The sequence below is a fragment of the Heptranchias perlo genome, chromosome 22 (genome assembly GCF_035084215.1).
Source record: "Heptranchias perlo isolate sHepPer1 chromosome 22, sHepPer1.hap1, whole genome shotgun sequence".
In the NCBI taxonomy this organism is placed as follows: Eukaryota; Metazoa; Chordata; class Chondrichthyes; order Hexanchiformes; family Hexanchidae; genus Heptranchias; species Heptranchias perlo.
Window position 1 is genome coordinate 38627043 of NC_090346.1, and position 27534 is coordinate 38654576.

General features: G+C 39.4%; 2 protein-coding genes and 1 long non-coding RNA gene across 6 annotated transcripts in view; 1 reads left to right on the plus strand and 2 right to left on the minus strand.

The window, feature by feature from the left end:
- rogdi (rogdi atypical leucine zipper) overlaps nt 1-1357 on the minus strand; it is a 32240-nt gene extending 30883 nt beyond the window's left edge. The window contains exon 1 of the mRNA XM_068003329.1: nt 1023-1357. Within this exon, the coding sequence (XP_067859430.1) occupies nt 1023-1058 (36 nt within the window). The 5' untranslated portion in view covers nt 1059-1357. The remainder of the gene's footprint in view (nt 1-1022) is intronic.
- LOC137340678 (uncharacterized) lies at nt 995-14579 on the plus strand. Its single transcript, XR_010966853.1, has 2 exons — nt 995-1263; nt 13367-14579. It is a non-coding gene; the product is annotated as an uncharacterized lncRNA (long non-coding RNA).
- The window catches only part of glyr1 (glyoxylate reductase 1 homolog (Arabidopsis)), a 38329-nt gene continuing 15027 nt past the window's right edge, over nt 4233-27534 (minus strand). For 3 of the 4 annotated variants that reach the window (XM_068003326.1, XM_068003325.1, XM_068003328.1), the window contains 9 exons: nt 27454-27504; nt 22541-22614; nt 15756-15855; nt 14762-14872; nt 14448-14549; nt 12595-12757; nt 11617-11796; nt 10148-10272; nt 4233-7589 (listed from right to left, as the gene is read on the minus strand). In XM_068003326.1, the coding sequence (XP_067859427.1) occupies nt 7515-7589; nt 10148-10272; nt 11617-11796; nt 12595-12757; nt 14448-14549; nt 14762-14872; nt 15756-15855; nt 22541-22614; nt 27454-27504 (981 nt within the window). In that variant the 3' untranslated portion in view covers nt 4233-7514. The remainder of the gene's footprint in view (nt 7590-10147; nt 10273-11616; nt 11797-12594; nt 12758-14447; nt 14550-14761; nt 14873-15755; nt 15856-22540; nt 22615-27453; nt 27505-27534) is intronic. The other variant, XM_068003327.1, reaches the window with a different exon arrangement.

The following is a 27534-nucleotide window of genomic DNA, read 5'->3' on the forward strand; positions in this document are numbered from 1 at the left end:
ACAGTACCTTTGATAACTTCACAACTGGAATGACTGTGCCACATGCAATAGTGAAAGAGGGATAGAGATAGAGAGAAAACAGAACTAGATTGCGTAGGAAAGAACAAGAGAAACCATTGCAGGAAGAAACAAGTGTTTTAAATCATGTATAATACAATGTAAATCAAGTATAATACAATGTATATTATATCGTAAAACATCCCCATTATAAAACATCATGTCCTTCGACTTACCACAGCAACATAGGTTTTTTTTAAAGTTATATTATGTAATACTGTTACTTTTAGAGGGCTTGCTTGTTGAAGATTCAGTTTGTACCTTCCATAGAGTTAACATTGCTTAGCTGTTATTGTATATACACAAATGCATTCTTGCCCTATAAAAATACACTATAGTGCATTAATGAGTACATAGAATCGTAGAATGATACAGCACAGAAGGAGGCCATTCTGCCCATCGTGCCTATTCCGGCTCTTTCAAAGAGCTATCCAGTTAGTCTCACTCCCGTGCTCTTTCCCCGTAGTCCTGCAAATGTTTCCCCTTCAAGTATTTCTCCAGTCCCCTTTTGAAAAATTATTACTGAATCTGCTTCCACCACCCTTTCAGGTTGTCCATTTTTCTACATACCAGAGAACCCTTAATATATTTATCTAAACTCTCCTCTCATTGAGCATGGATTTTGCTGTTTGCAAACCGATGGTGCAGCTTCTCTCGCGACCCCGCTCCTTTTACACCGTTATTCCAGTCGCCCCGCGGCGGACGGTTACCCCGGCCCCCGGTTACCCTGGTACCCGGTTACCCCGGCCCCCCTGGTACCCGGTTGCCCCAGCCCCCGGTTACCCTGGTACCCGGTTGCCCCGGCCGCCCTGCGGCAGTTTGTTTATTGCCGCATTTCGCACTCTCTCCCCGCTAACCTCTTCCCTTTGGGGGGGGGGGGGCGGGGGGGAAGAGCCATTATTCTTTTTCTCTCTATCTTTCTCCCCTTCCCCCCCAAGGTCGAGCTCCGTTGGTGCCCAACTCACCAGCACCGCTCTCTCCGCCTCACTCGGAACCGCCATCCTGTTTACTGAAGGACAAGAGAACAGGGCACTGCCGGTATCCGCGGCAAAATCACTCCGCCCCACACCTGCTGTGTCCCGGTATCACGGGTCCCCGGCGCCTCGCTGCAACAGCCTGCATCGGATGATTCCCCTACTGGAAGAAAACGCAAAGGAACACACCTGCCATTAATGCGGTGACCGAGGATGGGGCCGCTTGTTATCGGTGAGATTCTACAGCAAATACAGATACGCGATTTAAGTTACTTAAAAACATTCATTTTCCCCCCCACACGAAACGTCCTAAAAATAATAACCCAAACGAAGGAGGGAAATAGTAGGAGGGGTAGATTTTACAAAGATGAAGAGTTGAAGGGAGGGAATTCTAGCTTATGGGCCCTAAGGAGCTGAAGGCACAGCCGCCAGTCCCAGGCCAAGTGGAAGGGGGGGGGGGTGGATGTACCCGGGCAGAGTCATAGGAATTTGGGAAGGGGGCATTCATTTGTAGGATTGAAGGAGGTTACAGAAATAGGGAGGGTCAAGGCAATGGAAGAAATTAGACAGAAGGCTGTGAAGTTTAAATTTGAGGTATTGTAAGACAAGAAGCTGCCACGGCAACAATAATAACTTACATTTGTATAGCCCCTTTAATGTAAAAAAATTAGGAGCTTCACAGATATAATTGGACAAAAATGGACACAACCAAAGGAGATATTAAGAGGGTTGACCAAAAGGTTGGTCAAAGAGGTGAGTATTAAGGAGGCAAAGTTAATGGGGAGTGGAGTATGGGGCCTAGAGGGCTGAAGGCATTGCCACCAATTGAAGGTGAGGGGGATGCACAAAAGGCCAATTGTCAGTGGCATGTTCTTAGGGCTGAAGGAGATTACAGATTATAGGGCAGGTTGAGGCTGTGAAGGGAATTAAATACAAGGGTGAGAATTTTAAATTGGCGGTACAGGTGGACTGGGAGCCAATGCGGGTCAGCAAAGACAGAAGTGATGGGTGGGCAAGAGTTGATGCAGAATAGAATACTAGAAGCAGAGTTTTGGATGAGCTGAAGTTTAGAGAAGGTAGAGAATGAGAGATTGGCTAGGAGAATATTGGAGTAAGAGTCTGGAGGTGACAAAGGCATAAATGAGGATGGGCTAAAGGTACTCTTCCTCTGAGGGTTATTTCTCAGTTGCATTATTGAGTAGAAATTGAACATTTATCAAATACCCAATATATTTTTAAGCAATGGTAAGTGAAACAGCTCTCCTGCCAGGGTAGTTTTATAGGGAACACTATACTGCATCTACCCAACTCAAATATGACATGCTATGAATTAGAAGTTATTGAATTAACAGTGCCCTAGATATAAAGGCGGTTTTCTTTTTACATTCACACAAACTCACCAGAAAAAATTAAGTTGCATTGCCCACCCTCCCATTAAAATGAGGAGCCTACTGCACCCATTAAATCATGGTTTTCAAAAACTTGGACACAGAAAAAGGAAATGATGGCTATTTGGTTGCACTGATAGTGAGTAGAAAACCCAAAGAATGCAAGCTGGGAGAAGAAAAAAATTGAAATGTAACTAAACCCAGTATGTAGAAGAAAATGGTATGTAGCAGTTCAGGTATACTTACTGCCATCTGTGCCATCATGATGTCCTTGTCAAATCTAGGGGTTAGCTAGTTCTACTGTACAGGACGTAATTATAAGACAGCACTTAAGACAACTACTCCAAGTACTGTACTTATAGTTTAATAAAATCATCCTTGAAGCATAGTATGCCATACCACTTCATGACAAACTAATTCTGAAAACAAGAAATTCTTAGATGGTGGAATTTACTGCTGAACATGTGCTAGCAAGGTTCCATGGGATCTAAAATATAGCTTGATTAAGTGTATACATTCTAGGTATTTTTGTACATGTGAAACGAGTCACACTTTAGAAATGCCAGGGTTATTTATAATGAACACAGAATCTGGAACAAGTTAGATTGTTTATTCTCACCTTAGCTTCCTAAATGTAATCTTACATCTGTTGCATTATTTCAGATTCTTAAGTCAGCTTCCAAAATTAGCTCAATGTACTTCCAGAATTCTCCCCTGCCAAATCTTGTTATGGTAACTAGCAAGATTGTGTAAGACAGCTGCCCATGTGACTCAGTTTCTAATCCTCTTCCTTTCCCCCCCACCCACTCCCACTATGCAAGCACCTAGTCTTTCCTGAACGATGCCTCCAAAAAATCTGAAACTTAGACCTAAATATATGAGTACATTTTCTAATTTATGATGCAATACTTTAATGTTATGCCAAGTTTTGAATTTCCTGTTCTGTTCCAATCCCTCATCTTCTCCAGGTATATTCCAGTGTCTGCCAGCTTTTCTCATGCCACAGTTCTACTTTGTACTCACTATTGGTTGCTGTGATGTTATCCAGGCTGACCAGCGAGTATTTCCCCATTTAGAGTTTTTTGGCAGCTGATGTTTATCAATGACTTTAGCCATGCCTAACTGTACAATGATGTGGAAATGCCGGTGATGGACTGGGGTGGACAAATGTAAGGAATCTTACAACACCAGGTTATAGTCCAACAAATTTATTTTAAAATCACAAGCTTTCGGAGATTATCTCCTTCGTCAGATGATAGCAATCATCTGACGAAGGAGATAATCTCCGAAAGCTTGTGATTTTAAAATAAATTTGTTGGACTATAACCTGGTGTTGTAAGATTCCTTACATTTAACTGTACAATGAGGAAAGCTCTAGATTAAATCTGTTTGTCAGTCATCCCTTCACTGAAAAAATTAATGATAACAAAATACACAGACTTTTCTGAACACATTAACAAAAAGCAACATTTCTGTTCATGCTCAGTTAGAGAAATCAATCATATACACTCCCTTGACCTTGTATGGGAGACATGTAATCAGAACTGATCTGGCAACAAGTTGAACACATGTGGAAGTCCCATGTTCATAAGGCACTAGAGAACAAACCAGTCTCCAGCCATTTTGATGTTGAAAAGGGAGTTATCAGTACTCATACAAAAAAAAATCAAATTGCACAAGGTGCACTTTGTTCAGTAAATAAGATTTAGATTCTTTAGCTCAAAATTGGAATCACCATGCGAGAAACCAAGATTTAAAAAAAATCTCAGCTTGGTGTTGCGCACTAAAATAAAATGCAGACACAATTATTAACCAGTTTCCTGAACAGTAAGAACAGCATTTATTGACCAAGCTAGACTGAAACTTAATACATTTAAAAAAAACTGAAATGTATCCACTACTTTCAAATACTCATTTGACAAATTGTATACAATTTTGTACATAACAAAATAGTTTTGTTATGGATCCATAAAAATAGCCAATTTCTGCAATATTGATCTTAAAATGAAATACCATAAGCTATATAAAAATGCAATGACAGGATATTGTGTAGGTTTGATGCAAATTAAATCCAGGCTGCAAAGAGCAAGAAAAAGGGGTACCATAATTTCACAAAAATACTACAGTAGTTTGTGTTCACCTATAGGAACAAATGTTCTTTATACGATACAGGTTATATCTGTAGCCATTTACTTAAGACCTTTGCAGAAGGCTTGCCAGTGATAGCTTTACAAATTAACTGGTATTTTTCTTGAGGGTGAAACTCTGTAGATCTGTATGCGAGTAATCTGGATCCCAATCCTACCCAATAGATGTTGAATGATTATTAATGGGTGAACATGGACGGCATTACTGTATCTGGGGTGACATTTACCTGTGGAGTGTATTTCCAGGTAGGTTTTAACATTTAAAAAAAAAACAATTGTAGGGGGTGCAGGTTATTTTTGTGAAACTATAGCACTAAATATGCACCATTCTCTATCACAGATATAGGTCACTCTGTGCATTACAAGGCATTGGTTTAATAACTCAAGTAATCAACCCTTTGATGCCAAGTGGAAGCACAATAATGGTTTCGTGCAAGATGAAAAAAATTATTCAGGAATCATTAATTACATTACAATTAAATAAATTCTCGTTCCAAAAGTTAAGTTACAACACATAGAAATAAGATGTGAATGGCTATTAGTGTTTGTAAGCCTACATTTTGATATGTCCTGAAATCAGGTTCTTTAGTTTCTGAAACACCAAATACAGGAATGACTATAAAGTCGCATTAGAATTTACAAAAAAAAGTGGTTCTATTCACAATTATCTTTAATCCATCAGTGATGTACAGTAGTCTCATGACCCTCGGCATTCTGCAATAAAATGTTCAGCTTGAACGAAAGAGCAGGAACAGCCTTCCAGATGGTGAACTGTGCCATCATCCCTTTTTTAAAAAAACTGGAGGTGCCATACTGATCTTCTCACTGGACAAGCAAGCTGAAGACATCTCTGCAGTTTATATATTTGGTTGGAGTGATTAGCAGCATCCATGAAAACTCAAACCCACAATTATTGAGGTAAACATACTCTTTCACATCCACCACCATCTGCCCAACTTTTGTGTACAACAGTTATCTCGAGGGTTTCCAAGTTTGGTAAAAAGTGATAGAAGTCTGAGCCTTGGGTGGAGACTAGTCCTGAAAACAGGCTATTTGAATATTTTATTTAAATATTCTACTTGTGAATAGAGCCACAACAAAGCTATCAAATGGGTTCAATTCTCATTGTATATAAGGGCAGACTCTTACTTCAGAGCATGCAAGATACAGAGGTCACACAAAGGCAAAAGTTATTCTTGTTTGATGGCAACTGATATTTTTGTAAATGGTCTCATGGGTAGGACGAGCAGACCGTAGTAATATAGGCACAGCCTCAATGAGCTGCTGACAATCAGGGGTGTGCATACATTTTAGATGATGGACTTCTTTTCTAACTATAGTGTCCCTTGTTCCAGAAATCCAAGGTTCAATCCCAATCAAATTTGGCCATTCTACAAACACATTAAAAGCTGCTTAATGGAATTTGACCCATCTTTAGGTCCAATAGATTAGACATGGTCATGTTGAACACTTGCCCATCATGCTTTGGTGTAGCCAAAAGTGATCACATGCCTTACAAAGTAAAGTGACCCAAGATTACATTGCACACCCACTCCATGCAACAATAAGGTGTCGTTAACATAAAAGCAATTAAAAGTAACTGGTGTCACACCCAATTTACATTCCCAAGTAGCATCTACATCCGTATATAATCAGTACAAAGACCCACAAGGATTATGGACCTAAAACGCTATTGATAGGTTTGCATAATATTTATTTTTAATTAAGTTTATGGCCAAGAAAAAAAAAATTGCTTTTAAACCAAAAAAGGTAAATACATACAAGATTTTAAAAAAAACCTATAACTTTAGGTTGAATCCAAAATTGCAAAATGGTTTAATGTACAGGATGGGGTTTATTAAAAATGCTGAGCAAGCTATGCACAGAAAAAGGAATTTACTCGGAAACCTCTCCAGCATATACTGCTGTTTTAATACTGCAATATTCTTATAAAAGGTCCTTAAACATTGGAGTCAAGAAAAAAAAACCTGAGGTCAACCTGATCACAAAAATCATTAAAAACCTTGTGGAGTACTACACAGAGGCAACCGATAACAATGCAGCAAAATATATTTTCCTTTTGGAAAAAGTATTCATAAGTCGCAAAGATTATGTACAGGTTTTTAACACCCAAAACAAAACCCCTCACATACAAGATAAATGTTAGTAACAACTAGACTGAGTCTGGTTTAGAAGCCGTGCAGACTTTCTTCCAATGGCATTTTGTGTTTTTTCCACTGCTTGCCTGAGCAAATCCCTTTCCCTTGAGTACAAACCACATGGAAACATTATGTAGGACACCAGTACAGTAAATGTTTCATTTTGTACAGAACAGCAATACCAGACATTCTGATATATATATATATATATACAACCCACATTGGTATCACCAAGTTAACCAGAGTACATATTCACTAAAGTATCACCACAGTACAGGCCTGATGCTTTTTCTATGTAGCCCACTTTTCTCCCCAGCACTCAAGATATTGCTTCATGGATCTTGTACTTTGTCACTTATGACTTGGTGATACAATAATGTCGATCTGATGACTGGCAGTACCAGCACTGGGCTTGTATCAGCAGTTACCACATCAGGAGGTAATTAACCAATTTGGTAAAAACAATTGTAAAGGGTTAACACTAGCATACACCTTTTGTCAACAACCCATCTTTCAATAAGTAAACTTCTTACACCATCCTAACAAAATTACAACAAAAAAAAAGCAGCAGATGGTCGGCACATGCTCATTTCACAGTCTCAGAGGTGCCACTTGTCAGTGCATTAATGAGATTTGGCTGGGTATGGACCATCAATCATCCTCAGTCACCAGAGGAAAAAATTTACAATGGCCAGTGTGGCAGATTAGAGCAGTTACTGATAATGGAAACATAAAAACCAAAACAAATGGTCCAGAATTTAAAAAGAAACAATTAAAACATTGTAGCGGTCACTGGTTGCAGGCCAGGTATACTGCAGACATATCATTTTCAGACTGGTCCAAGGCCTTCGCTTTCTTAAACACCTACAGGGAAAATAGCAAATCAAAAAAGAATGATATTAATGTTAAAACTGAACAGAATAGTATCCCATAAATTGCCACAACAAAATTCACAAATCACTGCAAAACTGTCTGGGAAAGGTGCTAAGAGACCATGGGGAAAATCAAATGAGGAATAACCCTGCATTGCTTTCGAACATCCTACTAGTCAGTTACAAAACTGCACAATGCCGAGGTACGAAAGCCAATAGATCCAATTCGTTTTTAAATGCATTTGAGTTGACACAAAATGGACCAACATAAGCAGGATCCAAAATTCACGTTAGCTCCCATTAATTTTTAATGATGTAGAAATAGTTATGTGGCTGTTTATTGTAGGTTTCAGAACTATAGCAAAGGAAAACCTGATTAAATAAACCTAGTTTATGCAGCACCTTGCCTCATATCTGTAATACCGATGTTCAACATCATAGCAAGGACACTAATGTGGTAATACCCTGTCTGAACATCAGCATTCTCAGATACCTGCAGATGGGTAGAAAGGTAAAATAATTTTAAAACACACCTTTCCCTGAAACAGAATCTATATTAACAAATTCTAATATCTCCAACAGAATTAAATAATTTCAGAAGCCCCGATTTTAAACTCGGGGCAGGCGGGGGCCAAGGCAGACGGCAAACCGTCCTGATCACGGCAGCTTGAGGCCTGGGAGATTTTAACTCCTGGGTCTCCATCTGCATGCTCCCTGTCAGTTTCCCGGCCAAAGGAACGGTCCCCAGCATTTAGATAAGTCATGGGGAGGCGGTGGGGTGGGCTTGTAACTTGGGAGGATGCCCAGATCAGGGGAAGCATAAACTTTCCTGCTCCTGCTGGCCTCCAGAAAAGTCAAAAAAGCAAAAAGGCTCAGCTTTTTGGGCCTTTTTTGGCCCCGACCCCTCTTCCCGCTAGGTGAACCCGGAAGGAAAACCACAACAGCTTCCCTGCTCAGGCCCAGAGTGGGAATAGCACTCGGGCAACAATGACATAATCGGAGCCTGATCTGCATATTTAAAGAAGGACCCCATCTGTTTCTGACAGGTTCCCTCTCGCTCAGCAGAAAAGTTCAAATCAGAGCCTGCAGGAACAGTGTGGGATGTCGGTGGGCGAGTCCCACGGCAATTTTAACTGCCCGCCCAGTTTCTGGTGCTTAGGATTAAATTATCATCCATAAAGATACTTTGGAGAATTGAAGCAGATCAAATAATTTAAATTGAGATATGGCACTTGTCCCAAGTACAAGTACCTTGTGTTCTGTAGCAGCCTCTCTAAAGGTTAACTTACACTTAAGAAGCAAAATGGCGCTAATTACAGAGCTATATATCAAGCAGATTCCCTTGAGTAAAAGTTACCATTAAAAGGTACTTCATAGTGCAGTATCCCTACTGAAAAACTTGGGAAAGCTAACAGGGACATAGTTCTAAACCAAATTATTTCCTAATTACTGATAAAACTCATCAAGAAACAAAATCTGACATGCCATCTCAAATATTACAGCATTTCACAATGTAATGATTGCAGTGGACAATACAGCAATCTACCTTATCATTTTCAATTTTATTATCTTTTCACCTCTAATGCAGTCTCTGCTATGCTCAGTGTATCTCTCACCAAACAGAAAATTTAAGGTAAAACTAAATGGTATTGTGGATACAATGCAGTGCAGGACCACCAGCTGTGACAAAATATGATACAACAGGGGTAGATTTGTACTTGCAATCCTTCAAATACCAAATTATCAATAATTCATAGGGAAAAGAATGAAGAAAGCCTTGCGGAGACATTTTACAGATACACAAACAGCACAATAATTGAGCTTGGAATATGGACTCAGAATTGACATGTATCAACCATGCCTCCAAATCCTGCAACAATAATCCATAAATATGATTGATTAAAACACAAACATTGACTACATAAGACAAACATACAAAGATAAACTACTGATCTAATGGTTACAGAAAGAAATAAGGGTTCATTTTGATATATAACACACTAGTTTATCATGCAGCTTAGAAACAGGTCAATTATACACATTTGGCTTAAAATTTGAAAGAAACAGCAGAATACAAAGACCAACAGGGACAGAGAGTACACAGCAGCAGAGTAGAAGATGTGAGAAATTTTGAGCCAGGTAGATTAATATAAATAGAAAACAGTTTCCCCTATTTTCTTGAGGCTGTGATTAGAGATAACACTAAGCAACAGTCTGTCCCAGTGCCAAATGACATTATATGCAGAGTTTTCATCATTCCGTTCATATAATGGATTTTCACCCAACCAGTTTTCCTGTTCTGGAGAGCATATCCCTTCCAGTCTACACATTATTCCCCCCACCAATCAGGGAACCAGTCCCCGGTCCTCTGGGAAAGCTGTTCTTTATTGAGTGCCACTCTGAACAGTTCAACAGATCAGGACCTCAGTGTGTGGAAGTCACAGATATCCCATGTTGTCCCACTCTGATACAGGGAGCTAGTCCAACATTTTTTATTTTAAAATTTGATTTGCAAACAAACATCAGGGGCATAACATGTCCAGAACTTACTTCATTGGCCGCAGCAGCCATTGGAGTTGAATGATTGACAGAATCACCCATAGCAATGGCTAACCTGAGGTCCTTTTGTATGTGTTTCAACAAGAAGTCAGGCTTGAAGTTTCCCTGTAAAATACCTGATAATGAGAGAATCACTAGTGGATACAGTTAGTGGTTTTGGAGGTAATTTATTGTTACATGTAATAAATGTTAGAACATTGTTGTTATGGGTGTAAAAAGATGGCTTTAAATTTTTTTTGAAATTACAGCTTTAAGATGAGAAAGATTTAAAAATAAAGTTAGAATTATCTGTAAATATACAGGCCAGTTTTGAGTAGAAGTAACTGATTTAACACTGGTTGTGTTCATGTGAGCAACTAACCCACAGCTTCCTCTCCGTTCTTACAGCCAACTAAAAAGCTGGTTTTTGGTTGGCTTGTGGCACAGCCATGTAGTATTCCAGTCCGCCATATAGTGAAATCCGATTCCATTCTACGGGCATGAATAGTAACTTTGTCTAACCAAAATCAAGTACAAAAGTCACCTTCAAGCCTGTGTTCGTGCAATGGTGCAAGCAATCCTTTGCAGCTTATTGCAAAAGTCGCTGCACTAACTTGCGTACCAGTTTTCCATGTTTCATAAGTGTTTCAAACTTAACTTAAAACTGTTCACAAGTTTCTACAAAGAGTAACTGTCCCACAAACTTCACTGGTGAGGCAGTCTCTCATTCACTTATGGGTGTTTGAATTATAGATGTTTTAAACTTAAAAAAATATATAATTAACCACCGTCACAAGCGAGAACCCATTATTTGTAAGTGTAGGCATAAAGACAACCAAATAGTGTTATTAAATACATCTCAACAGGAATGACTTGTGCACTGCACTAAAATTTCCAGTTTTCAAAAAGACATGTAGTTGTAGATTCCACTATTCATCTCAAAGATTGATCTCTAGCATCAGTGCTTAAAGTAAAAAGTGAGGTTTTGCTAGTGGTAATGACAGATTCTCAGCCAAACAACTCTCCTCAAACTTGTTCAGCTCTACAGCACCAAAGGAGGTTCTCACAGTCTGCACTGTAGCACTATGGGGATCACTCTACTTGCTGTGCTAATTAAAAACCCAAGTAGATCACAGTTGAAATAATTTTATAAAATAGCCATAAACAATATAACATTGACTGTGCCTATCAATGATGCAGGTCCATTAACTCAAATATTACAGATCATTTTGAAACATTGTTGTCCAATACCATAACTTCTATAGGCTGTCCATGAAATAGGTCAGGATAAAGATGTTGCTTACAATCGGACTCACATTTAAACTGATACTAATTCCCAGTTTGTTTCCAAAAGCAACATTTGCATCTGGATTTTTGATTGAAAATTACTTTCTTTATACCAATCTGGATTTATTATATTTTAGACAATGAGAATGTTCTGCCCCTTAACAAATCCCCCAAAAGATTAGAAAGTTAGTTACTTTGGCACTTCTGGTCCAAAAAAGCACTTGCCAAAGGTCCCTGACTCAGGATGTAAAGCAAAACTTCTTGTGATTGGCTGGCTATTTTAGCCAATGTGAATCCTTCTGCTACAGAAGCCATGAAACTGCCCAGGATCATATTTACAATCAGCATCATCTTCGAGGCATTGCCAACCTCACCTGAAAAGGAAAACCAATACATTTTAGCTTGTCCATTCATGCGCTCCACTTGTCCTGAAAGCAGTACTTGCATTTAAAATTAATTTTATACAACATGCTGAGATTGTCAGATTGCCCTCGCCACCCCCAATTTGGTATGCAAATTAGGCACTAACAAGATGAGAAGTGTCATTTTAGAAAAGAAATCTCCCCATTAGGATTGTCAAAAAACAACAAAATTTATTATGTAAAAATCAACCTGAAGAAAAATATTTTAAATTAAACACCAAATGCTGGTATCGGTTGGTATTGCATGGAAAAAGCTGACAATGCGTGAGGGCTGAACATCAGTCGATAGTCATTAAGGCATGATGCTTCACTGATCAGGTCAATTCACGTGTGCAAATCATCTCCTCTGGGGTAAACATCATGCTCAGTAGATTTTTTTTAAAGCCGGTTCCATTAGTAAGTTTAACAGCAGTATTAAAAAAGAAAGCAAAAATCAAAAAGGAAGACCAGGTTGATTACTGTTCTGAACAGATTTTTAAGTGGAGTAAGTGAGACCCTTCACGTAATGTTCTGTACAAAAAACAACAAATTACCAAGTTCTATAGAATGACATTTGGTTAGCTAATAAGTTTCAAATACATTTAATTGATTGTGTAAACTGTTACTTTGGTTCGATGTTCAATCAATTTACTTCAAAAAAAACTTTAGAAATGTTGAGCTCTACAGAACTATAAGCAATTCTATCAAAGCAATTCAAAAAATATTTTAAAAAGGAGAAATAATGTGAGGATTCTGTAAGCACAGACCTACCCAAATAGAAAGACTTCTTCCCCATGGCCTGAAAACAGCTGCTACAATCATCAAACAAAGCCTTATCTCCAGCTGCAAGGATCACCAGCCTTCCATTTTCCGATAGCTGCCGATTCCCTGAGACTGGTGCTTCTAGAAAGCGCCCCCCTCTGGAAGTGATCACCTATGCAACAGAGTAACCATCACAGATCAGTCCTGGCTACTATGGAGTCTGTCAGTTGAAAGAGAGCACTCCAGATAAGGCCCACCAACCGTATATCTTAACCAAGCACCAGACACACAACTGGAATCAGAACTGGGATGTGGCATTAAATGAAGCATCAGTTGAAGCATTAGATCACTACTCTGAAAACTGCGTCAGGAAGATTTGAAACCATCACTAATAATGAGGTCTAAAGCACCTGTGCTGTTAATTGTAGGCTTTGTATCAATTGGGGTTAATTGTATTCAGGTGGTGGGTATTGACTGGGGACTCTGATTCTTTTTATCGGAGAGCTTAGCTAGGGTGTGGTGTGTGCGCAAGAGGGAACTCTGAATAAAGGCTTGGAAGCAACTAAAGACCAGGCTCTAGTATCCTTTCCTTCACCACATGGCTATCCAGTTTTAACCAGTGCAATGACATTTTTAAACCACAATTGTTCCAGCATCCATTCCATTTTGTGCCAAAATCAATCCCACCAATGTGCCAATTATACCAACTTAGAATTAAATAGTCTTAACATATTAAAAATTGTGACGTAAAAACTCATGCATATTCTCCCTTTCTCTCAAGTCACAGAATCTTCCAAGGATATGGATGCCAGCAGTACTTTGGTACATTTTTCACATGTAAATATGAAAGGGCTATCTGATCTTGGGAAGCATCGTATCCTGTCAATCCCATCTTCAAGCAATGCCCACACCATGCACTTTCCAGGAAGGGTCACTGATAATGATCAGGAGTGGCAACCTTAGTTGGAGCAGCAGTGCAAAAGGGACAGTAGACCTCAGTCTCCTTGTGCTTGGAAGGGCAGAAGTTAGCTGAGATCAGCTAATTCAGCACACAACAGGATCAAACCTGGAACATTCTCCATTGGAATGGCTCAGCATCACACCACATGATACATTTGCTTATTGAGCCACTGGGCAAGTCAGCTTCCTGCATTTTCTATACAATGCTTTGTTGCAAGTACTATGTTAAAAGGAGAGATTGAACGAACAATAATTTAAGAAATACGTTCAGACCAGAATTAGGGAACAGGAAGATAAGGATTATCTGAGAAAATAGAAAGACAAAGAAATTCACGAGCGACCAAAGAATACTAAAAAAAACATAGGCAATATCAGTGAAGTAATTAGGAGGGACTGAAAGTTCTAGAAGGGCAGAATGGAAACTAAATGCAAGGAAAATAAAGATGGATAACTGAAGCAAAATGTTAGAGGAACACAACAGGACAGATCATTGAAACAAAGCCGCAGCAAGAGTCTACATTTCAAAATGAGGTCAACTATTGCTGATCTACAGGGCTTGCCACTTAATTCAACCAACCCACCACATTAATAGGGAAACCTAGATTTGGGACCAGTGGAGTAAGTCATTTTCAACACCGCTATGCAACTTCCAGATCATGAAAAAGTTCTAATTTCTAGAAGTTGCTTTGAATTACATACTAACTCATTTTCTTCAAAATTGTAGAATGTCTATATTTTCATTAGTGCTTCTACTCCCTATCTAGTTGGTCTGCGATGCATGAAATATCTGGAGTATGCAGATATACAGTTCATACTGGCTGAATTGAAAAATGGTACAAACCCAATCTATAAAGACATGAAAGAGTAAATCTTAGTCTGTGAAAATCTGCTCATCTTATTACCTGCGAGATTTCTGTGGATGTCTCAGGATCCACTGTAGACATGTCAACGTAACATTTGCCTGGTCGAATCCCTTGCAACACCCCACTGGGACCCAGCACCAGCTGAAAGTACAAATAAAAAACTTACTGCAATTGTTCAGATTATTAGGTTTTTTTTGTTGATGTTAAACTATAGGAATCATGTTGCGATATTAATATCAACATTCCTCCCCATAAAAGTAAACAGCATTCAATTTTTTTCTTCAAGGTAGCTATCATCATTATGGTTCTTTGCTGCGTAGCCCATCAGGTTAAGAAACATTAAGTTTACTTACATCTTTAGCTGCCTTTGGGTCAGAAATGCAAGAAAGTGTGATATCACATGTAGAAACCACCTCTGCTGGTGTTCGTCCTAAACGTGCCCCTTCCTGGAGAAAAGGCTCGCACTGCCACAAAATGGAGACACATTTGATAAATTTTCATTTCAAAAAGCAAATAATTCAGATTCATTTTAAAAAGGCCCCTCCACAACATACTGGTGGCCTAAAGTGCTGTGCCACAGAGCTACTAGGATGTGGCTTGATAAATTTCTGATTTCAGCCATACTGCCACTGGAAGCAGCCAGACTTATTGACCAGGAATGATATATGGACATGAAACATCCTGGGAGGTGGGGAGGCAAAGAATGAAAAGGCTTCCACACAAGCAGTATTGAAAGAGAAAAAGACATTTGATTTACCTGGTGCTTCACATCCAATGAATCACTTTTGGGGTTCAGTCACTGTTATGTAGGCAACAATAGCAGAGTTTCTCTGGTTGTTAGGACCTTGTGCACTTTAGTTCAAACTTGCAAGGCATGTTCATACACAGTAAAGGAAAGGGCTTGTATATATATATAAAAATCTTTCAGCCAATTAGGTACTTTTTTTTTGTGTGGTTAGTCATAATGTAGGGAAACACGGCAGACACTTTATACACAGCAAGGTCCCACAAATGAGATACATGACCAAATCATCTGTTTTTCAGTGATGTTGGTTGAGGGATAAATACTGGCCAGGACCCGGAGAATTCCCCTGTTCTCCCTCAAATAGTGCCATGGGATCTTTTATGTCCACCTGAGGGGGCAGATGGGTCTTGGTTTAATGTCTCACCCAAAAGACGGCACCTCCGACAGTGCACTGAAGTGTCAGCCTGGATTATGTGCTCAAATTGCTGGAGTGGGGCTGACTCAGAGGCAAGAGTGCTGCCACTGAGCCAAGGCAGACACAGTAACAACTGAGCAAATGGGCCCAAAAGGCTACACAGATCAGTAGTTTAAAAAAGGCAAACCTTATCTCCTGTGCGATTCCACACTGTAACAGTGTGCCCCATTTTCAAGAGGTTTGCAACAATTCCACTTCCCATTAAGCCCAGACCAAGGAAGCCTATCCTGTAAAACAGCAATAAAAATTGTTTTATTCCCCAAAAATTAATATCCATCCAGGTTACACGTGTCTTGTATTTAAAATCCAATGCTGATATAGCAATCGTACTGGAAATGCAATGTAAACGTATTTCACGAAGTAGTTCAGAGGGCTGGCAACTTTTATTAAACAAATGTTTAAAATGTAAATGTATATAAATGTCATTATTTAAAAGGCAGAAGTGAACATGAACTATCAAAGAATTCACCTGGAAGCTTGAGGGAGCCTCACCATCAGAATAACTTCTACAAGCCAAACCATCATGAAGAACTTACTTTAACTTTAGCAGCCTTTTCTGTTCATTTGCAAACTTTTTTGATTTAAATAATATGGCATTGTGTATCTTTGGGGGGGTGGGGGGGGGGGGGGTGGGGAGGAGAAAGAAGAAAGAAGGCAATAACTGTCTGGGTTACAGAGCCCAGAGGCATCTAAGCTATCACTAGATAGTCATGAACCCTGGGTGTTTAAATTTATCAAATCATTTCAACCAAATGTTAATTCAGTACCTCTTTCCAGTTAATTTCCCTGGTATCAGATCAGTTTACACAAATATTCAGATAAATAGACAAGGATCATAATTTGATTTATAGCTGAACACCAATGAAGCTTCCTCCTATAGGTTTATTCAACGTTTACCAGCTTCACATAATTTCTATTAGTACTACTTGTTAATTGTATTGATTACTGAAGTACATGAAGAACTACAATTTCAAGTGGAGAAATTGCTTTTCCTGAATTAGTTATAAATTACACAGAAAAGAGTCAAATATACAGGGTTCTATATATATATCCTCTGAATACCCACTTAAAGAGTGAAGTTACTCTCTGCATTACAACCAATATATGTGCTAAATGTACATTATGTAGTAAACTAATTCATTGGCATTAACTAAGCATTTGTGTATTTTACCCACACTCCCAAAAATCCCTCCTAGGACTACACCAGGTTGACAGAGCTAGTGTTTAACAAGCTATTAAGCTGGAAAAGTTTAACAGCAATTAAAAGTGAACTTGCAAATTTACTCATGTTTCCCAGGTAGGAACAGAAGTAGGCCATTCTGTCCCTCAAGCGTGTTCCACCATGGCTGATCTGTACCTCAACTCTTCACCCACCTTTGCTCATATCCCTTGATACCCTTACCAAACAAAAATCTATCGACCTGTCTTGAAAATTTCAATTGACTCAGCATCCACAGTCCTTTGGAGAGTGATCTAGATTTCCACTACCTTGTGTGAAAAAGTGCTTCCTTATTTTACTCCTAAATGAGTTAGCTCTAATTTTATTATGCCCCCTTGTTCTGGATTCCCCCACCAAAGGAAATAGGCTAGATCAAATAAATCCCCATATCATTTTCAATACCTCAATTAGATCACCCCTCCATCTTATAAACTCAAGGGAATAGAAAGTTAATAAAACCTGCTCTCATAACTTAACACTTTAAGCCCCAATATCAATCTGGTGAATTATTTACTGTACCCCCTCCAAGGCCGATATATCTTTCCTGAGATTCGGTGCCCAAAACTGAACCCAATACTCTAGATGGGGTCTGACCAAGGCTTTACAAATGAATCATCAATTCTTCACCTTGATATTCCAATCCCCCTGAGATAAAGGCTTTTTGATTACTTTTTATACCTTTGCACCAGCTTCAGTGATCTCTACACAGACACTTAAATCCCTTTGCTCCTCCACAGCTGCTAGACCCTCAACATTAAAGAAAATATTCCGATTTGTTTTTCTCATCGCTAAAGTGGATGATCTCACATTAAACTCCATCTGCCATAGTTTTGCCCACTCACTTAGTCAGTCCATGTCCCTGTGTAACTTTCTGCTCCCATCTGCACAACTTACTGTGCCTCCTAACTTAGTGTCATCTGTAAGCATGGATACACAACTCTTGATTCCTTCATCCAAGTCATTAATATATACATGAAAAGCTGAGATCCCAGTATAGATCCCTGAAAATGCTGCTCAACACATCCGCCAATAAGAAAACGTTGCCTTATCCTGTCTCCTACCTCCCAACCAATTACCAACCCATGTTACAAAGTTACTTTCAATTCCATGAGCTCTCATTTTTGCTATTAATCTCACGTTCTAGAAGTCCATCTAGACAAGATCCATAGACACGCCCCTATTCACCATGCTAGCGACAGCCTCAAATTCAACTAGATTAGTCAGACATTGCCTATCCTTCACAAATCCATGCTGACTTGCTTTGATCAGCTCATACTTGTCCAAATTCTCAGTCACACTTTCATTTTTCATAATAGATTCCAGTTAGTTCTCCACAATTGATGTTAAACCGACGGATCTATAATTGCCAGGTTTCTCCCTCCTTCCCTTCGTAAAGTGACATTTATCCAAATCCAAAAAGGCACAATTTCTGAATCTGGAGAGCTCTGGAAAATTATGACTAATGCATCTGTAATTTCCTCACCTATTTCTTCATAGTCTGGGGTGGCAACTAACAGGTCCTAGAGTTCTGTCCATCTTAAGTCCCATTATTTTCTCTCTTACTTTTTGAAAAAAAACATTAAATCCACTAAGTTCTTCCCTTTGACTTATAGTTAGGTTCCCCGGTACTGCTGGTATTTTGTCCTCTTCCCCTACTGTGAAGAGATACAAAGCACTCTTAACAAGTCTGACATTTCCTTATTGTCCACTATAGCCTCACCTGCACTTGTCTTTAATGGGCCCTCATTCCCATTTACCACTCTCTCTCCTAATATGTTAAAGACTTTTGCTGTTAGCTTTGATATCCCTTGCATTTTTTTTTAAAAACATAGTCCCTTTTTGCACCTCTTACTAGCCCACATCAGATTAATGAAGCCCATTATAAAAGGTGACATCAAGGTAGCAGATACAGCGAATGGAAGTCCACCTTGGACCAGAGAAGGAAAGTGTAAAACTTGACTCAATTGTCGGTCTATACATCAACATGGGTGCATTAGCAAGTCTCAGTTTGTTGGACATGTTCAAAGAAGATGAACAGCAGAGACAGCATGGACTCGATGGTCCGAATGGCCTCCTTCCTTGCTGTGACCTTTCTATGATTCTAAAAGCCATGGAAATCTGAGGCCAAAGAGGTATAACCATCAATATCCATTGGTACCCCAGACAACATGCCGACTGCCTGACATAACAATTTCAACCTCATTCAGGCAACATATGAACTGTATCAATCACCTGGAACCAGACTTGCAACCAAGAAACAACATCAGTACTGCACTGTCAGTGATTTTAAACATGACAATGGCACTCAATTTTTCCATTTGAACCATAGGTATTTGCTGGATGCTTGGCAAAGAGAAGTTTGCAAGTTCACCATTGCATAACCCAGGTCAGATTTCCTGTTTTGACATACTGTGAATATATAGAATCATAGAAAGGTTATAGCACGGAAGGAGGCCATTTGGCCCATTGAGTCTGCACTGGCTCAATGCAAGAGCAATCCAGCTAGTCCCACTCCCCCGCCCTATCCCTGTAGCCCTGCAAATTTTTTCCTTTCAAGTACTTATCCATTTCCCTTTTGAAAGCCATGATTGAATCTGCCTCCACCACCCCCTCAGGCAGTGCATTCCAGATCCTAACCACTCGCTGTGTAAAAAAGTTTTTCCTCATGTCACCTTTGATTCTTTTGCCAATCACCTTAAATCTATGTCCTCTGGTTCTTGACCCTTCCGCCAACAGGAACAGTTTCTCTCTATCTAGACCCTTCATGATTTTGAATACCTATCAAATCTCCTCGCAACCATCTCTGTTCCAAGCAGAACCACCCCAACTTCTCCAGTCTATCCACATAACTAAGTCCCTCATCCCTGGAATCATTCTAGTAAATCTCTTCTGCACCCTCTCTAAAGCCTTCACATCTTTCCTGAAGTGCGATGCCCAGAACTGGACACAATACTCCAGTTGTGGCCGAACCAGTGTTTTATAAAGGTTCTTCACGACTTCCATACTTTTGTACTCTATGCCTCTATTTATAAAGCCCAGGATTCTGTATGCTTTTTTAGCCGCTTTCTCAACCTGCCGTGCCACCTTCAATGTGCACATATACCCCCAGATCTCTGTGTTCCTGTACCCCTTTTAGAATTGTGCCCTCTAGTTTATATTGCCTCTCCTCGTTCTTCCTACCGAAATGTATCACTTCACATTTCTCGGCGTTAAATTTCACCTGCCACGTGTCCGCCCATGCCACCAGCCTGTCTGTATCCTCTTGAAGTCTATCACTATCCTCCTCACTGTTTACTATCCTTCCAAGCTTTGTGTCATCTGCAAATTTTGAAATTGTGCCCTGTACATCTAAGTCATTAACATATATCAAGAAAAGCAGTGGTCCCAGCACCAACCCCTGGGGAACACCATTGTACACCTCCCTCCAGTTCGAAAAACAACCAACCATTCATCACTACTCTCTGTTTCCTGTCACTTAGCCAATTCTGTATCCATGTTGCTACTGCCCCCTTTATTCCAGGGGCTGCAATCTTGATGATAAGCCTATCATGCGGCACTTTATCAAATGCCTTTTGAAAGTCCACATACACCACCTCAACTGCATTGCCCTCATCTACCCTCTCTGTTACCTCATCAAAAAAGTCTATCAGGTTAGTTTAACACGATTTGCCTTTAACAAATCCATGCTGGCTTTCCCTAATCAATCCACGCTCGGCCAAGTGACTGTTAATTCTGTCCCAGATTATTGTTTCTAAAAGTTTCCCCACCACTGAGGTTAAACTGACTGGCTTATAGTTGCTGGTTTATCCTTACACCCTTTTTTGAACAAGGGTGTAACATTCGCAATTCTCCCGTATTTATATGATTTATTAAAATCAATGCTGGCATGTAGTAGCAACAGGAGAGTTCAACAGACTTTATCAAAAGATCTACCATTCTTAGTAAGTAGGGCACCATTGACCTCACTTATATGGCCTTTCAAGCACCTAAACGACATGTCAAGGTGTTTAACAAAACAAAACACCGCACTATAAATGTCCAAATAGTCTGTAACCACAACCACTTTATTATGCATGTAAATGCATTATTTCCAAGCATGTCCACAATGCCAATTAACTCAATGGATTCACAAGTTCCCCACTTATTCCATTGTATAGACGTCATTGGCTTCTCTGAGGTATAGGTTAGCTGCTGAAAACGTGGCTTAAGCCACAACTGTCCAAACACATTTTTGTACAGGATCCTTGCAACCAGGAGAAAGGGAAATTTTCATCCCATCCCATTATTCTGAGCTGAATTTGAACCCATAGGTTGCTAATCTGACCAGTCTGCCAATGCTGAAGGGGTTGTTTGATTGATGGGCTGAAAACAGATTACTCAACCAAGCAGTTGAATATTGACCTGTTTATTTATAAAAACCAACCACTGTATGATATCACTGTTTTTATGCTCTCTTTTTTTTTATTCGTTCACGGGATGTGGGCGTCGCTGGCAAGGCCGGCATTTATTGCCCATCCCTAATTGCCCTCGAGAAGGTGGTGGTGAGCCGCCTTCTTGAACCGCTGCAGTCCGTGTTAGAAGTCCAGTGATTATGCAGTACCAGTGACAGCTCATTAACTGGTACAACATTTAAAGTGAATGCTGAGGACTGGAATGACCATGTCAGTATGCAAATACATGGTATTTATAATGCAGATTAGTTTCTTTTGGTATCGTTTTTCATTAAAACAGATATGGTATGGTGGCTTGATACAACACACTGTGGACATAGGTTCCCTACAATGGCAAGTCCCCATCACTGCCTGGCCAGGTTTGATGCTTCGCTAATGCAAAAAAGGAAAATTCATTGTGGGATCTTCTAATGCTCAGTCTAGCAGGCAGTAACAACTTTTATTCACTGAAATGTGGGAGCAGTTTGCTAACCTTTCCCATCAGTCACAGAAAAAATAAAGTCAGATCTTGAAACAAAAGGGGAGGAACATAGAGGAAATCAGAAAGGGTCAACGGCTTTTGAATCTTAGGATCTGTTAACTTTGAGCAATAATCCGTACCATCCACTTGAATCTGACTAAAGTTTGAATGGCATAAGTGGGCTGCCCTCAATTATTTCAAAAATGGAAAGGAGGTCAAATACCAGACTGAATGAGCCACCAGATTACCAGTGGCAAAGCCCAACAAATTAAACTATGCTCAGCAGTTGCAAAAGTAAGTCTTGTGGTCTACCCATACTGTTTAACACATAGAATTGTAATGAAAGCCCTACAGGCTGTAGGTATAAACCCAGGAAACTGAGAAGCTGTCTGCTGTCAAGATTTGAGTTAAATGATCACATTGCTAGATGTTTATTACTGATTAATGAAGCATGACACAATAGTAATGACTATCTGTACTCATTTTAAATGGAAAATCAATTGTGAGAAGACAGAGAATGTGCCTTCATTTGCAATTACGTAGATTTGTAAAGCTCTCTATAATCATGAGTTAGCTATGTGGCCAGAACACAGATCACAGGCTGTCAGACTAGTATTTGCACATCTCTTCAAAAACAAACTTCAATTCCTGTATCTCAATAATTTAAGATTTCAGGATTTTATGCTAGGTAAGGTTTGATCCTGGGATTGATGCCTGACCCAAATCATTTTAACAAATGATGACGACATTTTGGATTTTAATATTTATTTTCAGGCCCTTACCGTTTGTCTGTGGGAATCACACTGCCATTGGTTGCTGTACTGTCAGCTGCCTGGATGGATGTTGACTCTGCTTCCTGTGATTTAAAACAAAATTAACTCATTAACTTTCACAGGTGAGGTTTCAACTATAAACCCTTACATATCAGGATTAATTTTGGATGGGGACACACACACACTTTTAGCATTTGCTCATATTGAGCATGCTGTGCAAAATGTTTCATCACTGCTACTTATACAATTTTACACCCATTTACAGATTCAAAAACTGGTATGAATACTAGACCAGGAACTGTGGCATTTACCTTTCTGTGAAGCCACCATCTCATGTATACAAAATGCAGTTCAAATGTTTTGTATTGCCTGCTATTACACTACAGCATGAACTGGATTTGTGATAAATGTGCATACATTAGTTTCAGTGCCAAAAGGATTATTCCAGTTTGAACCTAGTGCTTAGTTTCCCACTTAAAAAAAATGAACGATTAGTTCTTCTATAAAAGCACTTTGTGGTAATAATCCATTCTCTTGCAATGCAGCAGAATTGCTAGTCAAATTATTAAAGCAGGTTGCAGACCTAGTTTATTCCAAGAATCAATGAAAAGTCAAAAAAAATCTATTGTGTATGCAACAAGGTCTCTACTACAGTTACACTATATATTTTTTGTTATTTGTAATTTTTTTGAAAAAAGTGTGTCTGCTCCATTTCCTAGAGGTGCAAGCAGGACACACGATTCCCAGGCCTCTGTCATGGCCATTTTGAGTTGAGTAGGAAGCACAAAGATTGCCCTTGAAGTGCTTGAATTCTGCTGGATGCATCCCCATAAAATAGCACAAGTGAGAAGAATTTACCATAGGAATAGACATTTTGCTTTCTTCATGCATCTTAGTATAGTTGAAAGACTCTATTAGGAGGTCATACATTAGTGCACAAGGTGCAGTCTAAAAAAATACATTGTAGTCTGAAAGGACTTAAGTTTTCCCCATCTATACAATGAGACAAACTTGTAGGACAGTGAGGGTATGCTTCAGTTTTTGTAAAGCAAGTGGATATTGGGACTATACAAACACCATTATTGGAAGTATTGAAGACTAAGGAAATTACTCAAACTTAAGGTAGACAAATCATCAGGATCTAACGGTTTACATCAGAGGAGCCTGAGAGGTACAGAGGAAGTAACAGAGAACACAAGAAATAGGAGCAGGGGTAGGCCATACGGCCCCTCGAGCCTGCTCCGCCGTTCAATAAGATCACGGCTGATCATTGACCTCAACTCCACTTTCCCGCCTGATCCCCATATCCCTTGATTCCCTCAGTGTCCAAAAATCTATCCATCTCAGTCTTGAATATACTCAATGCCTGAGCATCCACAGCCCTCTGGGGTAGAGAATTCCAAAGATTCACAACCCTGAGTGAAGAAATTCCTCCTCATCACAGTCTTCAATGGCCGACCCCTTATCCTGAGATATTGTCCCCTAGTTGTAGACTCTCCAGCCAGGGGAAGCAGCCTCTCAACATCTATCCTGTCAAGCCCCATAAGAATTTTATACGTTTCAATGTGATCACATCTCATTCTTCTAAACTCCAGAGTATAGGCCCATTCTATTCAATCTCTCCTCAAAAGGACAACCCTCTCATCGAATGCCTTTTGAAAATCCAAAAATACTACATCCACTGGTTCTGCTTTATCTACTGCTAGTTACAACCTCAAAACTCTAATAGATTTGTCAAACACTATTTCCCTTTCATAAAACCATACTGACTCTGTCTAATCATATTATGATTTTCTAAGTGCCCCATTACCACGTCCTTAATAATGGACTCCAGCATTTTTCTAACTACTGATGCCAGGCTAACTGACCTGTAGTTCCCTGTTTTCTCTCACCCTCCTTTCTTGAATAGCAGTGTTACATTTGCTACCTTCCAAACCACAAGGACCATTCTAGAGTCTAAGGATTTTTTTTAAAAAGATCACAACCAATGCAACCACTATCTCTGCAGTCACCTCTTTTAGAATCCTAGGATGTAGGTCATCAGGTCCAGGGTATTTCACTGCTTTTAGTCCCATTAATTTCTCCAATACTTTTTCTTTACTAATATTAATTACTTTAAGTTCCTCACTCTCATTAGACCCACTATTTCTGGTACGTTTTTAGAGTGAAGACAGATACAAAATATTTGTTTAACATCTCTGCCATTTCCTTATTCCCAATTATAATTTCTCCTGTCTCTGCCTCTAAGGGATCCACGTATACTTTCACTACTCTCTTCCTTTTTATATACTTGTAGAAGCTCCTACAATATGTTTTTCTACTTCTTGCTAGTTTCTCTGACAGGATAGATGCTGAGAGGTTGTTTCCCCTGGCTGGAGAGTCTACAACTAGGGGACAGTGTCTCAGGATAAGGGGTCAGCCATTGAAGACTGAGATGAGGAGGAATTTCTTCACTCAGAGGGTTGTGAATCTTTGGAATTCTCTACCCCAGAGGGCTGTGGATGCTCAGGCATCGAGTATATTCAAGACTGAGATGGATAGATTTTTGGACACTGAGGGAATCAAGGGATATGGGGATCAGACGGGAAAGTGGAGTTGAGGTCGAAGATCAGCTATGATCTTATTGAAGGGCGGAACAGGCTCAAGGGGCTGTATGGCCTATCCCTGCTCCTATTTCTTATTCTATTTTCTCCCTCTATCAACTTTTTGATCATCCTTTGCTGGTTTCTAAAACCCTCCCAATCCTCAGGCTTACTACAATTCTTGGCAACATTATAAAACTCTTCTTTTAATCTAATACTATCCTTAACTTCTTTAGTTAGCCACGGATGGATCACTTTTCCCATGGAGTTTTTATTCCTCAACGGAATCATTCGTTGAGAATTATGAAATATTTCTTTAACTATTCGCCAATGCATATCTACCATCATATCCTTTAGTCTAATTTCCCGATCAACCATAGCCAACTCGCCCCTCATACCTATGTAATTGGCTATAAGACTCTAGTTTCGGACTTAAGTACGTAACTCTCAAACTCAATGTGAAATTCTATCATATTATGATCACTTTTCCCCAGAGGATCCCTTACTATGAGATTACTAATTAACCCTGTCTCATTATACAAGACAAGATCTAATTTAGCCTGTTCCCCAACATGTTGTACTCGGAAACTGCCTCAAATGCATTCCATAAACACATCCTCCAAACTACTTTTGCCAATTTTATTTGCCTAGTCTATATGAAGATTAAAGTTCCCCACGATTATTGCATTATCTTTGTTACAAGCTCCTCTTATTTCTTGATTAATACTCTGTCCAACAGTATAACTACTATTATTGGGCCATTAAACTACTCCCACCAGTGTTTTCTGCCCCTTGTTATTTCTTATCTCCACCCATACTGATTCTACTTCCTGATCTTCTGAGCCAAAATCCTCTCACTCCTGTCTTTATGTCATCCTTTATTATCAGGGCTACCACCCCCAGCCTCCTTTTCCATTTTATCTGCCTTTTTGAAAAGAGGCTAGACTATGATTTTTCCAAAAAATTCTAAGCAACAGAAAATTGTACCCGAGGACTAAAAGATGGCAAATGTGACATCCCTCTTCAGAAAAGATGGGGTTATGTCAGGAAACTGTCGGCCAGTTAATCTTCCTTTAGTTGTTGGTAAAGTACTAGTCTATAAATATGGGATGAAATTACTAAGCACTTGGAGAATCAGGGGTTAGACCAAGGCCAGTCAAGGTGGATTTTTAAAAGGCAAGCTGTACTTGACTAACCTAAAAGAATTTTGAAGAACTAATAGTTCAAAGAATTACAGTGGATGTGGTTTATATGTATTTTCAAAAATCATTTGGTAAGTCATCCCATAAGAGATTTATGGCAAGGAGAATGGCACATTATGGGTATTATGGCCACATGGATAGAGGTAGTTGGAGGACAAAAAGCAATGGGCAATTGGAAAATGAGCTTTCTCCGACTGGAAAGATGTGGCAAGTAGTGTTCTACAGAGGTCCACATTAGGCCACTCCTATTTACCGAATACGTAAATTGCAATGGACTTAGGAAATGATGCAACAATGTCAAATTTATTGATGACACCAAATTGATGGTATAGCAAATTGTGAAGATGCTTGAGATTACTGCAACAAGATACAGATAACCTGAAAAGAAAAACGGACAAGTGCAGGCAGATGCATTTCAAATGTAGAAAAATGTTAAATAATTGTGGAAGAATAGGGAAAGGAAATACATCATAAATGGTAAGATTTTAAATGGAGTAGAACAGCAAGGCAGTTTGCTATGCAGTTACATGGGTCATTAAAAAGGTGACAGCCCAAGTAGATAAGGCCATAAATAAAGCAAATGGAATCTTTGGTTTTGTATCCAGAGGAGGTTATATGGGACCTGTACAAGACTTTAGTTAGGGCACATTGGAGCATTGTGTCGAATTTTGGGCACATTATAGGAAGGAAATAAGAGCAATGGAAAGGGAGCAGCATAGAATCGCTAGGATGTTACAGGGATGAGGGTTTATACTTAAGTAGAGATGTGAGAAGTTAGTTATTTTCATTGGAACCAGGAAGGTTTAAGGCACAACTTTTAAATTAATCGCAAAAAGAATTCAAGAAGTTAGAAAATGTTCTTTACACAATGTGGAATTCCCAGTCACAAACAGTTTAAGTCCGTAAATTTTTCTAAAGGGGAAATAGTTGCTTGCTAAGGAGAAATATTAAAGGATATGGAAGTGAGCAAGAGAATGAGATTAGACTAGGTAGTTCATGTGGAAAAAAATACCGGCAAACGGCCTGTTTCTGTGCTGTAACATTCAATAATTCCATTTGGAAGAGTGAGCAAGAATTCATTCTAGCCTTTTATTCCAAAGGACATTTAGAAATGGAAAAGAAATAGCATATTACATACCTCTTCTGCTGTGGTCTTTAGTTTTTGAATGATGGCAGAAGACGGCCCTGACTGTTAATTAATAAAAATGGAGCCAATTAC